The sequence below is a fragment of the Saccostrea echinata genome, unplaced genomic scaffold (assembly GCF_033153115.1).
Source record: "Saccostrea echinata isolate AGI-Se365-2 ecotype Australia unplaced genomic scaffold, CSIRO_AGI_Sech_v1 ptg000054l, whole genome shotgun sequence".
Taxonomy (NCBI): domain Eukaryota; kingdom Metazoa; phylum Mollusca; class Bivalvia; order Ostreida; family Ostreidae; genus Saccostrea; species Saccostrea echinata.
Window position 1 is genome coordinate 53,399,250 of NW_026889803.1, and position 16,362 is coordinate 53,415,611.

The 16,362-nt window shown below is 34.5% G+C and overlaps 3 protein-coding genes across 3 annotated transcripts in view; 1 reads left to right on the top strand and 2 right to left on the bottom strand.

Annotated features, from left to right (window-relative positions):
* The window catches only part of LOC133172211 (chromodomain-helicase-DNA-binding protein Mi-2 homolog), a 30,437-nt gene extending 30,020 nt beyond the window's left edge, over nucleotides 1-417 (bottom strand). The window contains exon 1 of the mRNA XM_061307059.1: nucleotides 191-417. Coding sequence (XP_061163043.1) covers nucleotides 191-257 — 67 coding nt within the window. The 5' untranslated portion in view covers nucleotides 258-417. The remainder of the gene's footprint in view (nucleotides 1-190) is intronic.
* A 6,391-nt stretch (nucleotides 418-6,808) lies between these two features.
* Nucleotides 6,809-10,039, top strand: LOC133172216 (translocon-associated protein subunit gamma-like). The gene is made up of 5 exons (XM_061307066.1): nucleotides 6,809-6,987; nucleotides 7,445-7,571; nucleotides 8,702-8,794; nucleotides 8,981-9,112; nucleotides 9,721-10,039. The coding sequence occupies exons 1-5, from the start codon at nucleotides 6,846-6,848 to the stop codon at nucleotides 9,785-9,787; spliced, it is 561 nt and encodes a 186-aa protein (XP_061163050.1). The 5' UTR covers nucleotides 6,809-6,845; the 3' UTR covers nucleotides 9,788-10,039.
* Nucleotides 10,040-10,238: 199 nt separating this feature from the next.
* LOC133172213 (sex peptide receptor-like) lies at nucleotides 10,239-14,504 on the bottom strand. The gene is made up of 2 exons (XM_061307062.1): nucleotides 14,397-14,504; nucleotides 10,239-11,560 (listed from the first exon to the last, which is right to left on the bottom strand). Exon 2 carries the CDS (start codon nucleotides 11,469-11,471, stop codon nucleotides 10,311-10,313), a length of 1,161 nt encoding a protein of 386 aa, XP_061163046.1. The 5' UTR covers nucleotides 11,472-11,560; nucleotides 14,397-14,504; the 3' UTR covers nucleotides 10,239-10,310.
* Nucleotides 14,505-16,362: the final 1,858 nt, after the last annotated feature.

The window sequence follows — 16,362 nt, forward strand, 5'->3', positions numbered from 1 at the left end:
TGGTTGAAATACACAACAAATACCGGTATTTTAACGCAAGCAGAGCCATTAGTAACTTCTAAACGATGTTTAAGTCATGATCTATTCAAATGTCATTATGAAAATCCTAATCACATTACACGAAAACTTGTGTCAACAAAAAATAGTTAGGAGTTGCTAATTATGGAAAATTAAACAATGTCAATGATACCTTCGCCGGCCTCCTCTTCAAAATCCATGCTATCTTCCATTTCGTCTTTATTTAACTTCCCTGCCATTGTGTACAACGAATTTAGAGTATCACGATGTCAAAATTATGCATGAAATATCCGCTACTTTGTTTCTCCCAGGGGCAATGATAGCCCTGTCCCTTCCCCCTGCGTAGAGCGGCTTTTCGTCTAAATTGATCATGCGCGGCGTGACGTCATTGATTGGGTTTTTACATCCCATAATTTTTAATAAAGTGATGTCGAATGTTTTCAATCTTTCTATGCTAAAAATTACAAGTTAAGTGGCATTTAAAACAGTACATATTACCCAGGGATTTTTAGCTAAGGAATTTTTAATCCAATTAAAATTAAAAATAAATAAATATTTATTAATCATTAAAAATATATAGTATATTTAGTATAGTGTATAGTATATTTGTATGTAAGACTCACCTTCAAAAGAGTGGCAACAAATTCATTTTTTCACTAACTTGTACAAGCATGAATGCATATATGCAATTTCAGTTTAGAGGTGCACAACCAAACAGAAATATTCAATGGAACACGCAAAACATATTAAAAAAAAAACAACAAAAAACAAAACCAAAAAAAAAAAAACATTTCGTTTTCTTTTCTATAGTATATTACATGATTAGCCTATACATGCAAAAATTATTGAGGGGACACAATTATAAATTATCTTCTTTTTTATTGTTAAGGTTCCTAACAACCTACAATAGATAGAGTAGACATAATATACATTATTTAATTACTTATATATGGCATCTATGTCACATGCACTTATATAGGCCTATGAAAAATTGCTTAAATCATCGATCAGATTTTACTCATAAAATTTTAGATTATTTATATCATAATTAAAAATATTAATGCTCAGAAGTAATTTAATTCTACTCTGCGTAATAAAGACAAACTTTGGTAGAAAAAGAAACCCAGACATTTTGCACTTAAAGTGCCTGAGATGTCAATTATTAAGGTACCGCCGCTGTAATCCCCTCCACAAATACACAATGTGCAGTGCAGATAAAATAGATTGATTGATTGTATGTTGTTTTATGTCCCATTCGAGAATTTTTCACACATATAGAGACGTCACTTTATACACGTTAAGGGTTTCAAATTTAGACCATTAATCGGCACTCAGGGCCATTGAGCAGTGAGGGATCTTTATCGTGCCAACGCCTGCCGTGATTCGGGGCCTCGGTTTTTAAGGTCTCATCCGAAGGAACCGCAACTTTCACTTCAAAGTGCCGAGCGCCTGGCGAAGGAACAGTTGCTACCTATTTTTTATCGACTTAGGTCTGTCGCGGCCGAGATTCGAACTCACGGCCTTCCGATCACGAAGATAAAATAGAATGTGCTGGTGAAGTAAAGAAAAAGGTGAACATAACGAAATTTTAATTGATAGATCTCATAAGTTCTTGAAACTAAAGGAGAAGTAATTACCTGTCCACCTACCACACCCCATCGTCGGAAACCCACGACTGATTACGCTTCGTTCCTCTCTCCATCACGTGATGGAGAGAGGAACGAAGCGTAATCAGCCGTGGGTTTCCGACGATGACCACTCCCGCCGTGAGTCCTATGTATTGATAAGGTCAACGCAGTTATCCGTAGTCAAAATAAGTTTAAAAACAGTGACCTAACAATTTAGCATGAAACGTCAGTCAAAATACGACCCAAGGATAGGATATATTTGCAAACGAGGTCATTATTTGCAAAATGTTGACTTTAAACGAGATTGTTGAAATTCCTGAACATCAACGTATTTGTTTGTAGTCTGCCTCGAGGTAACACTTGATACTACTCTTGCATGCTATTGAGTATACCGAATCAGCTAGGAGACATAAACACCACATGCATGTAGGTGAAATTGGAATGTCACTGCATGTACATATATAGAGAAAATTGACGATGGAAAAGCTGGTCATATACCAAAGTTTTAGTTAGCCATTAACGTCTATAGTCAAACAACATCCAAATACGAAACAGATGTGGTAGACTTTGTGGTTTTCTTTTTTTTTCGAGTTCACTGAGATGTATCGTCGATATTCGAATGAAAATAACTATAACGGCCACAGGAAACAGTTTGGTTTTGGGATCCGACAAAACGCATGTTGTCCTTGAACCTAGTCAATAAATGTATATTGTTTTTCTTGTGTTAGTGACTGAGTTTGATCGTGTAACACCTATCATTAATAAATATGGAGCGAGCGTTTTTCAGCATTTAAAATGTATTCCAAATGTGCAATGGTTACTACTCACTAAGAGATGTATTCTAAGTAGTTTTTATGCCCCCGTATCGAAGATTCGGGGGTATTTAGTTTTTGCCCTGTCCGTCCGTCCATCTGTCTGTCTGTCTGTTTGTCCGCAAAAACTTTAACCTTGCCCATAACTTTTGATTGGTTGGAGCTATGATTTTCATATTTCACATGTGTAATCCTTGTGACGAGACCTTTCTTTGAGTACCACCATACTTGACCTTTTGACCTTGACCTAGGAGTTTAACCCACTTTTGCAAAAATTTTATGAGACTTTAACCTTGGCCATATCTTTTGAACAGTTGGTGCTTGGGCTTTCAAACTTCACATGTGTATTCATTGACAAGACCTTTCTCTAGATACCAACAACTTTGACTCTTTGTGACCTTGACCTTGGAATTTGACCTACTTTTGAAAACTTTAATCTTGGCAATAACTTTTGAACGATTGGTGCTAGAGCTTTCATATTTAACATGTCTATTCCTTGTGACAAGACCTTTCTTTGGATGCCAACCACTTTGACCCTTTGACCTTGACCTAGGAGTTTGACCTACTTTTGAAAAACTTTAACCTTGGCCATAACTTTTGAATGGTTGGTGCTAGGGCTTTTATACTTCACATATGTAATTATTGTGACAAAATCTTCCTTTGGATATCAACCACTTTGACCCTTTGACCTTGACCTTGGAGTTTGACATACTTTTGAAAAACTTTAATCTTTGCCATACCATTTAAACATTTGGTGCTACGGCTTTCATACTTCACATGTGCAATCCTTGGGACAAAACTTTCCTTTGGATACCAGCAATTTTGGCATTGATCTTGACCTTGGAGTTTGACCTACTTTAAAAAAAACTTTAACCTTGGCCATATCATGTGAACGTTTGGTTCTAGGGCCTTCACATTTCATGAACATGTGTATCACTTGTGACAAGACCTTCCCTTGGGGCCCCGGTTGATCTTCACCTTGACGTTTTACTTACTTTTAAAAAACTTTAATCTTCGTCATAACTTCTGAACAGTGGGAGCTAGGGCTTTCAAATTTCACAGGTGTATTCCTCGAGACAAGATCTTTGGGTACCAACATTTTTGATCTCTTGTCCTGGAGTTTGACTTGTATTTGAGAAACTTTAACCTTCGTCATAAGCTGCCATACGGGGACATCAGTGTTTCACAAACACATCTTGTTTCCCAATGTTTTTAAGGACACGCAGAAGTTACAGAAGATAGATATTTTTTCAGGGGCCATTTGATTCTAGATGGGAGGGGGCTGCAAATCTTGTCGAATCAGATTATTTATGTTCATGCCTTCACATGACAGAATATATTTATTTCTAGGATAACAAGAGACTATATTATTTTTTTTTTCTTGACTGAAAAATGTTTGACAAGCAAAAACGGGGAAGGGGTGTCCAAACTAAAAAAAATTTTCTTAATTATTTCCAGGATTTTTCAGCCCCCCCCCCCTTCCACAACACACACACATGCACACCAAACAGGAATCGAATGTTTGTCCCAATTTATAATTAATTTCTTTAAAAACAATGAAGAGAAAATTCTGGTTTATAGAATGTCAAACTATTCCGAAATCGAAATTATTTGTCTACTGGATCAATCAGCAACACTGTACTTAAGAATGTAGCTACGGTGGATTGAAAATGAATTTCGAACTATAATTTCAATCAGATGTTTTCTCAGACGTCCGCGTCCAATCGTGTATGTAAGCTGTATATTTCCAGCCTTGCCAGTTATTGTTCCGCGGTCTTAAATTGCTTTTATTCTTTTACATTTGCTTCGACATGGGTTTGATAACAATTTCTATTATTCTCAGGTGCGGATCTAGGGGGGAAAAGTTTATTTATAAAATAAACTAGAGGAAAAACAGTTTATTTATAAAATAAAGTAAATTTTACTCCTTTCAACTTATTTCGTGCACTTAGCAATAGCTTCATATGTATGACTCTTCCTACCAGCTAAAGAGTGGTCCGAGTTTTCGGGGGGGGGGGGGGTTCCAAGGTCATTTTTTAGTTGCTTTACTATGTACATTTCATAACTCCTTAAATTCCAAGGGGGGAGGGGGGAGGGGGTTTCAGGTATAGTACTTATCAATTGTGACTATATCCTTAGGGCAAGTATAACAAGTATAACAGTAATTGAATTAAACTGATGAGTTTAACTCGCTAATTGAAAAAAGAGAAAAATCTTCTTATCCTTTTGTGTGTATACAATTTAAAATATTTTCAAATGAAACTTCCTCCCCAAAAGGGAATGACATAGATCAGTACAGTAGTACTTCATGAAAGTCAAGGATATTTTGTTTGATAAAGTATCTCCAGGAGTTGTTTTCTTACATCCTACAAAAGCAAACTTAATATTTTGAAGCAGCTTCTGTTGCCTCCCTACGGTGGTACTTTTAGGACACGTAATTATTTTTTTTAATATACCAGGAAAAATATTTATCTCGTGAAAACGACATATTATCTCGTGAAAACGACATATTATCTCGTGAAAACGACATAATATCTCGTGAAAACGACATATTATCTCGTGAAAACGACATATTATCTCGTTTTCACGACATAATATCTCGTTTTCACGAGATATTTTCTCGTGAAAACGACTTACTTTCTCGTTTTCACGAGATAATATCTCGTAAAAACGAGATATTATCTCGTGAAAACGACATATTATCTCGTAAAAACGAGATAATATCTCGTTTTCACGACATATTATCTCGTTTTCACGACATAATATCTCGTTTTCACGAGATATTATCTCGTGAAAACGACATATTATCTCGTGAAAACGAGATAATATGTCGTGAAAACGACATAATATGTCGTGAAAACGACTTATCTCGTGAAAACGACATATTTTTTCGACGTTAAATTTTGTTACATACATTGAACAACCTGATTTAGTATTTTGCTATTCGTTGTCAAATAGGGTTGAAGAGTGTACAAGAGAGGAAGTCATTAAGGAATGCTTTCATTTTGGTTTCAAAGATCATTAAAAAAATATTAAGAAATTTCAGAATACAAATACTACAGCTCCTAGATAAAAAAAATGTCGCATTAAGGAGACTAGATCCAAACCAACGTTGATATTCAGCAAATATATGTTATGTAAAACAGTTTGGAAAAAATGGCAAATATGGTCATAACTCTTTTTAATTCGATCAACAGGAATGAAACTCAAACTTGATCTGTATCTTAAGCTCAGTTATAGGGGACATTTTGATTGAAATTGCACAGGGTTACACAATATAATGTATAATTATAATGTAACTATGGATGTATAACTTAGTATACATGCTCAATGCAACTTTTATTTAATAAAATATAATATTATATTAACATATTTATTGTCATCTATCTCAATCACTGACAAATAGATTTGAAAAGGCAATAATAAGTATTTCAGGATAGCACATTGTCTTGTCAGAAGGACATTAATTAATATAGCTCACAATACAATATACCAGAAGAAAAAGTTTCTCAAATCTAGCAGAAAACTACTTGGTTATGAAAGAAAGCATGATCCATATATAATAAGTATGTAAGTGAAATTGGGGAAAAATAATCAATTTTGGTAAATATGATTTTCTAAAATTTATTTCACACAAGATTATATCTCGTTTTCACGAGATAATTTCTCGTTTCCGGGAGATAATAAGTCGTTTTACGAAATATTATTTCGTTTTCACGAGATAATATGTCGTTTTCACGAGATAATATCTCGTTTTCACGAGATAATATCTCGTGAAAACGACATATTATGTCGTGAAAACGAGAAAATAAGTCGTTTTCACGATATATTATGTCGTTTTCACGAGATAATATCTCGTTTTCACGAGATATTATGTCGTTAAAACGAGAAAATAAGTCGTTTTCCCGAGATATTATGTCGTTTTCACGAGATAATATGTCGTTTTCACGAGATATTATGTCGTTTTCACGAGATAGTTTTTCGTTTTCACGAGATAAATATTTCCTGGTATCTTAAAAAAAAATTATTACGTGTCCTAAATGTACCACCGTACCTCCCCATGATTTGATTTTAGTTTTTTTTTCTTGAAAAATATGATTTATTTTTTGCTTAACTAGTACAAACTAACTAGTACACCGGATATGTTTCTTTTTTGATGATTTTTTTTTTTTATATTTTTTTGGCCTGTTTTTTTTTAATCTTATTTTTATTTTTATTGTTTCTTTTGTTTTATGCGCTTGTGTGTCGATTTTTTTTTAGGGGGGGGGGGGGTCTGATTTATTTCTGTCGGGTTCAATGTTTAAAAAATACTGTAAGGTGCTCTACTACTACCGAGCTTCGTCACTTGCCGGTCATTTGTGGACTGAATACTGTACACGCAACAGTCATGGCTAGCAAGAAAGAAAAAGCACAAAAATCATTAACCAAAGAGGAAGAACTACTTCTCCAGGATTTCAGTCGTAATGTGTCCACTAAATCGTCTGCGCTGTTTTATGGCAATGCTTTGATCGTCTCAGCTATACCCATATGTAAGTTTGCCACGTATGCATATCAAATGTGAACATATGTATTTATAAATTCTATAACCTTTAATTTTTAGGTTAAAGAATGTATATGGCGGGGAGGTCAGGTTGTTAGAAGTGTCCCCTTCTTCGATCTAGAAAATCTTCGTGTCATTATAATGGAAGGGGGGGGATATTAAATTAAATCCGTAGGTCTTCAATTGTCTGTAGGACGAAAATTGATTTATACAGCTTACAGTTACAGTATGTAGAAATTGAAGTTTTCAAGAGCTAAATTATATATGATTTTCTTTCCAGTTTCTTATAGGTTTTGCCTAGTAAGTCTTTATACTGATTTATAATTTCAGAGAAGACAATGAAGGAAAATTGAAGAAAAAGATTTATATTTTATTTTAGATAGTATGAATAATTATTCAATTACTACTGAATCTTCACAGTGTATTATAAGATTGTCTAATTACAGGGCTGTTTTGGAGGATTCACCAGATGGACCTGTATCAGTCTGGAATTCTCTTTGCAGTAGGAACGCTTGTCAGTACTTACCTTGTGGCCTATGCTTACAAGAATGTCAAATTTGTCCTGAAGCACAAGTAAGTACATTTTGTTTCATGATAACTGCAGTACTGATTGCCTGGGAAGGTCAAGCAACAGGTGGGGCCAATGGCCCCACTGTTCATAAAATGATGGGGCCATTTTGAAATTTAAGGGGCTGAGGGGAAATATATTGGGGCCATTCAAAAATAAATCATAGTATGATGCTATAGGATAATGCATATATCTCTGACAACATAATTTAGGAAAATTAAAAAGAAAAGTGTGATAGGAATTGACAAGTCATATGACACTGACTAGTGCAAATGATTTTTCCATTTCTAAGAACTTCAGTCAATCATCATCTAGATTCTAACCAAATAGTATTTAGAAAAATTATATTTAAACCAAAAGCACCATTTTTTAACGATGCCGATTTAGGGATCACGGGACAGGCTAAAATAAGTGGACTTCTTTGAAAAGGTTTTTCATTGTAAGGTATATAAATTTTCCATGTGCGTGACTTTCGTAAAGCTGTGGTCAGCTTGACACTTACAAATTGAACTTTGCCAGTGGATGCCAATATGCCGAATGATGGTTCCGATTTTATTATATAATACATCACAGATTCTATCTTTAGAACTTCGATGAAGAATACAGATAGTGCGGACTGCAATGAACTTACAAAGTAATAAAACATGCATACCCGCATTTTGCGCCATTTTTCGACAGTATGCGCATATGGCACATGGTGTGGCCCCTTCCCTGGCCCTGAGTACTGCTCTTTTTGCAGGGAGAATTGATATAGTTTGGGGAAATATGACATAACAGCAATTGTTTAATAAATGTCATTTTATTATCTGCCAACAATAATTTTGCCAAATTTTATTAATTTGCCCTGCAAAAGAGCAGTTCCATGGTTATTGTGAAAAGGCAATTTCTCTCATATGTTATTTAATCTCCAATTAAATATAAAATTCATGTATTCAGTGATTGATTGATACCTCTCCAATATGATTTTACAAGTTCTTTTTTTAATAGGTTACAAAATTGTTAAATCTTTTGAATTCACTAATTATTTTTTTTAATAGGGCATTACTCTTGCAAAAAAAGTTTTTATTTGGAATTCAGTAAAATATCACCCTATTGATCTTTGTTCAAAACCAATATTATCATGACTTTTCAACAGAATTGCTCTTAAAAGAGAAGAAGCAGTCACTAGGGAGATGACGAAAAAGTTTGCTGATGACAAGAAAATGACAAGAAAGGAAAGAGATGAAAGGTAAAAAAAAAAAAAAAAACAATGAAAAAAAAGAAATTTCTTTTCATTTCTTTATAATGTGTATAAATGTAATCACTTAAGGTTATGTGGCACAGGATTTATCATTTCTGGGGAGAAAGGATTGAGGATGAATTTGAGGTACATGATATTTATAAAGATTCTTCATTTGTTACAATATTTTAACAGGATCCTTTGGAAGAAGAATGAGGTAGCAGATTATGAGGCCACCACCTTCTCTATCTTCTACAACAATGCTTTTTATCTGGTTCTCCTCATCCTCTGTTCCTTCTACGTCCTCAAGAACTTTGGACCCATGTTGTATCCTTTCTTTTCAATATGTAAATACAATACGCAACACCAGAGAGGTTTATATTTTAAAACTTATAATGCAAACCTTTTATATTCATTTGTTGGAGTATATTCAAATTCAGATATAGGCTTTGAATTGGTTTTCTCTTTAAAATGGGATTTGAAATACATGTTTAATTTGAAAGTAAGGTAGTTTAATGAAAAGTAAGGTTAAGAGTACAGAAAGGAAAAAGAACATTTCAGAAAATCAGCTGGACAGTACAGGGACATTAAGGATTAACAAATTCCTTTAGAATTGAACTGTAAAAAAAAGAGATAAACTCAGTATTTTATTCAAAATTCTAATTTTACTCTCTTCTTTGATCACTGATTACACTTCCTCATTTTTGTTGGAGATGTGTCCAGTGAGCTTCAGTCTCTCAGTAAAATTGACACAGCACTCCATACATTGTTTTATTTGAATCATTTGCATGTGAGTGACAAAGGAATAAAGAAAAATCATATGAAAGTTCATAAAATATGAACAAAAATAAATAAAAACACACTGTAAACTAATATTTGAACAGAATTTTTAGATTTATCATCTAATGAACAGAGTTGTCCTTAACTCAGGTTAGTAACTATTTGATGTCTGTTGGACTAGCTGCTGGTCTTCTAGCTCTGTTTTCCACAAGTAACAAATGAATTACCGCCCAATTAGAAGAACAACAGATCATCTTAGCACGGGACAAGAGAGAACTTTACCTGACTAAAAGCAGAGAAAATCACAAAGACACCATTATCTACTTCTTTAAGAAATATCAGATATCAATTGTAAAGAATTATTGTATATTTTTCAAAGACTTCTTAAAATTGTGCTATAAAACTATTGGTATAAAGCCAAAAAGAAGGAAATTATGCATTTCAATGTAGGATTAAATTAATGTTTTATTTTAATTTGTTGACTTCTGAATTGTGACATGATGATTTCAATGTGTGTGTTGTTGAATCAGGTGCTGGTCCTTAATTGCACGAGTCAAAATACACACCCTTATCTTATACTGTACGGAGAATTTATTTAGTATCTTCAGGGACCTAGTATATAGGTCCCTGGTATCTTTTAACCTCTTAATAACCAAAATTAAAACACAACCACCAGTGTCTATGATTTACTCCAATATTTACAACTATGGAACATTTTGTATGCGAAGATAGAAATAAATAAGAATCAACATTCGGTATCGTTGGATTCTGGAGTTGCTTTTTGGAACTTATTTACAATAGTAAGTTTCAGAGATAAACACGGCAAGTATTTACGAAATTTCCTAGACATCAAACAATAGAGAAACAAAATACACGGGAATGATATGTAGATAATGATGTTAAAAATGACGCTCAGTTCCCCCAGTTTCACTTCCGACACGTACATTTTGTCATGAACCATGGAGAGTGTCCACAGGATAAGTATGATCGTTACTGGAATCTCCACCAAAGAAAAGATGGCGGCAACAGCAATAACAATCCACGTCACACGTCGACTCTCTTTGGTGGTCTGGTTCTCCGATAGAAAACGCTGCCGTTTATTATCGGCACGAAGTAGCTGCCTAGCCATGAGAAAATCTAACGTCACCACGATGGACAGAGGGAGGACCTTGATTAGTACAATACAATTCCAGTAGTAGATACATTCATACAGAACTTCGTATCCTTTTAGCCAATCGGTATGCACCGCCTTGCAAGTGAAAATGTCTTTTGTTCCCCATACAACATGAAAATCAACATACGTCGTGTCCACAAACCGACAGAAATGAAGCACTGAAGAACAACAATATACTGCTATAACACACAAAACGCTTCTCTTTCTTGTCGAGATTTGTCTGATATAGAAAGGATAACACACACCGATGTAGCGATGGAAACTGAGTAAAACGGTCAGCCATATTGACGACGTGTGCGTTATTTCTGGAATATACTTGGCTAAATAATCCCACAATCGACAGTAATGGTTAGGGATGAATGGAGAGACGTCCGAAAAATACAACGCAAGTAAGAAAGGAGATGGCAAGATCACGTGTAAAGTATCAGAAATACCAATAGCTATCATCAGAATGTTTATCGACGAAAACATTTTCTCCTTGACGAACACGGTGATCATAAGAGTGTTCGAACATAGTGTCAGGAGCGCCAGGACTGGCAAAACGTACACGTAAAATGGGATTGTTAGATCCGCCTCTACCCAGGCCCAGGGGTGCAAGACGAAGGAATCAAACTCCTCGTCCAAGTTTAGTATTTTGTCCCAAACGTCGAAAGTGCTATTAATAGAGTCGTCTTGATTTACTGTCCATCTACGTATGTTAAAATTTGCTACGTACGGACCAGGTTCAGCCATTTTATCGTGGAATGTGTTCGCTATGTGAACCGAGCACCAGTTATCATGATAATTTACAAAGTGCCACCACTTTCGTCCATTGCCAGGGGCTGAAATTTATTGATGAGAAACAATTAAATATTAATTTAACATCTGCAATGACCACTTCGTTGTAATAGTATATACATGTACAGTGCATTGATTACACGTTATCAGTTATACACGAATGTAATTATTTTAAATGTTACTAATTTTATTCAATTTCTCAATTAAATAACAAACATAACTTGTAATACATAAGTCTTGAAAGCCAGTTACTTGACGAAGAACGTGGGAGTATATGCCAAAAACACCCCTAATTCGACACATTACGAAGTCTTTTTACATTTGATCAATATAAAGGAAATTTTCTGTCATGTATCGGTTAACATCAATGTATATACTTGCTGTTAATTAAACCTCTACACTTTATACCATTATTCCCCACGACCAATTGAAAACCAGGGCCCTGTTTTACGAAAGAACGTACGACTAAGTCCAAAAATATCACAGAGTAATCTCACCAACTTTAAACAGGACAATTTTAAGAGATTATATTAAATAACAAAACTGCAATCTTCTTATTTCATGAGAATCACAATTTTACTAAGAACCCTCTCTATAGTGCACACTAAAGAGTTCTGATTCTGTGGCTTTATTCTACAGTTAGAGTGATCTGCCCTTAGATCTTAATTCAAATAAATTGAGATCTACAGTGTTTTGCTCAATTTGTGATCAATTCAAGCATTCTAAACATTTCAAAAGGCAAAGATAAATTAATTGAACATTTATTTGCATCCATTTTCTCCACTGAAGTAAACAACAGTGATTTCTGTTCATTGATACTTTGTTGTCTTTGAACATTTTTCCTGGGGGTAAATGCCATACATTGAAAATTAAATATATATTATATAACCTCAATATTTACATATTTATACGATATAATTTTCTCAGTGTCCTAAAAAACATTTTGCACTGGTATATAGAGGGTCCTTACTGCAAAGAATTAAATAAACTGCAAAAGTAAATATTGGTCATAGTCTTAAGTTCTTTGGAAAAACATGGCCCAGGGTATTTGACATCATAGATAACTGTTTTAATAGGAATGGAACTCACGAATTTTCATATAATATCAACTAACTTTGTTAAAAACGATTCTGATTCTACACACAAGTACTCTGAAAATGAATTTGTATTTTTCAACCTATAGTATAATAATAAGTGTTATTATATGATTGAATAATTCCTATCTCTCTGATTGGTTGAGATCCAACATTGTAGAAAAAATACTACGTTATATTCACCTGCACGTGACCTTCTAGGTAAATATAAGGATTTATTTTTTTCTCAACATTAGACTGAAAATAGATTGGAAAATTTCAAATTGATACAAATAGTTTTGAAAAGTTATTTCACTTGCACCTGACTTCCACTCATATGAACATAACTTTTAAGACACATAGAATCTTGGGTAAAAGATGGGTGTGGGAGTGGGAGTGTTGCCCCTCTCTCCACCTTTTTTTGAGAAGGTAAATTTATAATTTAAATTTTAAGGATAAAAATGTTCAATGAAAGCCCCTCACCCCGTTTATGGATCTTAACATCCCACCAAATAAAATTTTGATTTAGGAGAATCCTCCTCTTTTTTTGGGAGGGGAGCTAGTCAAAGATTTTTTTTCAGGTAAGCTGTCATTTCCCCCCTTATAATGCCCCTCCCCCTCTTTTCGAAATCGAACCCGAATGCGCGCCTGATATTTATTTTTTCTACATTAAAATTCGAAAATAATACAACTATTAAAATGTTCATTTTAATTAACCCTTTTTCTCTCATTGTGTTTGGCTAGTACCTCAGTAAATGTAAACAAGTAAAATGGCATGTATTGCTTTAATGAGTTTGTGTCATTTAATCATTTAATCATATAATAAAACAATTATTGTTGTTTTTTCGGCCAGTACGATGATTTAGCCACCTTCGAAGTACAATATTCACCTCGCCCACCATGCTCGGTGAATATTGTACTCCTCAGGTGTCTAAATCATCGTTCTGACCTCAATAATTGTACGTTATTATTATACTATGGGTTACAAAAATTTATTACAGAAACAGTGTGTGTAGCCTGGACCAAGAAGTCATGAATTTCATCCCACTAAGTCCTTCATCCAGTGATCGCCATGATCAAAAATATGATTCAAAATTTTATTCGTTTTAATCAGTTCAAGAGATCCCCTCACCTTCTTACCATTATGATTTATTTATTAGGGGTGAAACGATACATCTCCCTCACGGTTCGATACGTATTGTATAATTTTGTCTCGGTTCGGTTATTTTCGATACGATACATTTTGATAGAAGGAAACAAATTCAACGTTGTTTTATGCTTTCTTCTTCTAAATCTAGTCACATATTTTACGAATTTTATTTGCAAATTGACTAGAAGAAATTGATTAAAATTATTTGACTGTCAAAAATTATTTTACAAGCTATCAGTCATCAAAAATTTACGTTTTCTATACTTATTTATACTGAGTAACGTGTTTTGCCTTATGCCAAACCCGACTGAATAACGATCCCGATCGAAAAATGAACCGAACCGAAAATTAGAGATTTTGCACCGTGTATCAAACCGAGAAAAAATACCGCGGTGAATCGATACCGCGGTGAACCGTTTCACTCCTATTATTTATCCCTCCCCCTTTTACCATTGCCATAAACAATCCAGTCCCCATGAAATAAACGTTTTTAGGACTTTTATAGAACTCGCCATGCAGTTTTTCTTTAATTCCATAAATGAAGAAGCATGAACATTTAAAAAAAAAAAACGATTGATACTGAGCTAGTTCCGTAAACAAACATCAACTTCTTGCTGAAACTAAGAATGTGCAGTCACTTATTTCAAAGATACTCACCTTTGTTTCAAAGAGAAAAAAGTGCATGTAAACCAACAAACATTCTGTAGAAAACAACAAACGTTCTGTTGAAATTAAGCTCCCCAAGGAGCAAATAACATCGACAGTATACCTGTTACAGGAATGTGCAGCCACTTCATGTTGGCATGCTAGAAATATGAAACATGACAGTTGCTGGAAACATTATAGAGTGTTTCTTCTTACCCTATGGTTATTGTTTGATATGGAAAAAGAATTCATTTATTCGAGTTCGAATTCCTCCTTGAAGTGTCTGCGTCATCTGACCAAGTACTCTTCAGGGGCTGGTTCAGAATTTTTTTTCCAAAGGGGGGGGGGCATATCAGTGGCGGATCCAGCTTTCTTGAAAAAGGGGGAAGGCCGTTGGGAATCGGGTGGGGGCCCAGTCGCTGAAAGCTCTCAGGTTTTAAGATTTTTGGATCATTTTTTTGACTTATCTTACTTACATTTTAGGTATAATTAATGCAATATCCCACATACCCCCTAACCGCACATGTCAGGGTGGGAAATCTGTTGACCGAAAAAGTAAACAAACCTAAAATACATATTTCGTTTGTGTTTGGTGGTGATGAGTGTTGGGGGGGGGGGAGGGGGGGGGGAGGGAGAGGTTAGAAGACACTTTCCTTAGTCAACTTTCTTCAAATACATGACTCTCCTTCCTTACAGTCTTTGGGGGGGGGTTCCATTTTTTTCGTTACATGGAAATTTAACAACTCTGAAAATTCCAAGGACATCCAGACCCCTCCCCCCTTTTTTCATCGAAATGTGTCAATTATTTTTAGGGCGCCTGAATTATGTGACCTATTTTTTATGGTTTTCCGTAGCCTTCGTACGTTGTCCGTAACATTTAGAACATTTTCAGCTTCTTCTCCGAAATGGTTGACTTTATTTCAACAAAATTTTGTGTGTAGCTTCTATGGATTAAGGGGAACAAAAATAATGCAATTTATCTCCCCAACATTTCACCAGCTTGGATCTTGAAAGCGAGGTTTGGCAACTTTCATCCAGTCTTCCAAAATCTCCCTGGGACACCTAGCACGCACACTGTAGGATTATAACGAGCAGTTACATCTCTTCCAAAATTCTGAAATCATGACCCCTTAATCCAAGTACGACATATGCTGAAAATACATTACATCCTCTTATTCATGGACATCTTTGCAAGATTATAATGAGCATGTGACCCAGGGTGGATATTGTCATTGAATGAAAGGAATTTCAGTGGTAACTGTATATTGAGCCCCCCCCCCCCCCCCCGGGAAAATTCCTAGATTTGCCCTTGATGTATTATGTTAAAGAAAAAATTGACAATAGAATACCCCATGAGATAGAAAATTTTGTCAAATGAAGATAGTTTGTTTAATATTTCCCAGAAGCAAGCATTTTAGGAAAAGAGCACAGCTTTTGAGAATAATATTACTAAACAAGTAACCAATAAAGTCCATGAAAACAACAGAACCAATAAATTCTATTATTTTCTTATAATAAAAAAAAAAAGAAAAGAATTATCATTATTTATTTGCTGTAACTTTGGAAAACTAAAACTTATAAAAATCAATCAAATTCCAAAAAAAAAAAAAAAAAAAAAAAAAAATTCATTGAGGCAATTTTTTTTTTACAGAGGTCAAAGTTAAGCCCAGTTCAAAATTTGGTTGGGAGCCAAATTCGATGCTATGCCAGATTTTGTTGTATGATGAGCCAATATACTCTCTTATCCATCTCTAGGGGATATGATACCATACACATATAGTATCCAGGAGAAACAAGATTTGAAGTGATAACTTGTACATGAACTTATTCTTGTAGTTCTTCAGAACTTTGAACCAGTCATTTGGTTGCCAACTTAGGTATGCAATGAATGAAGAGACTGAAAAACAAATTTCCCAATAATATTAACACAGAAGAAGTACTTTTCTTTATTAAAAGATTATTCAATGATGGAATGCTG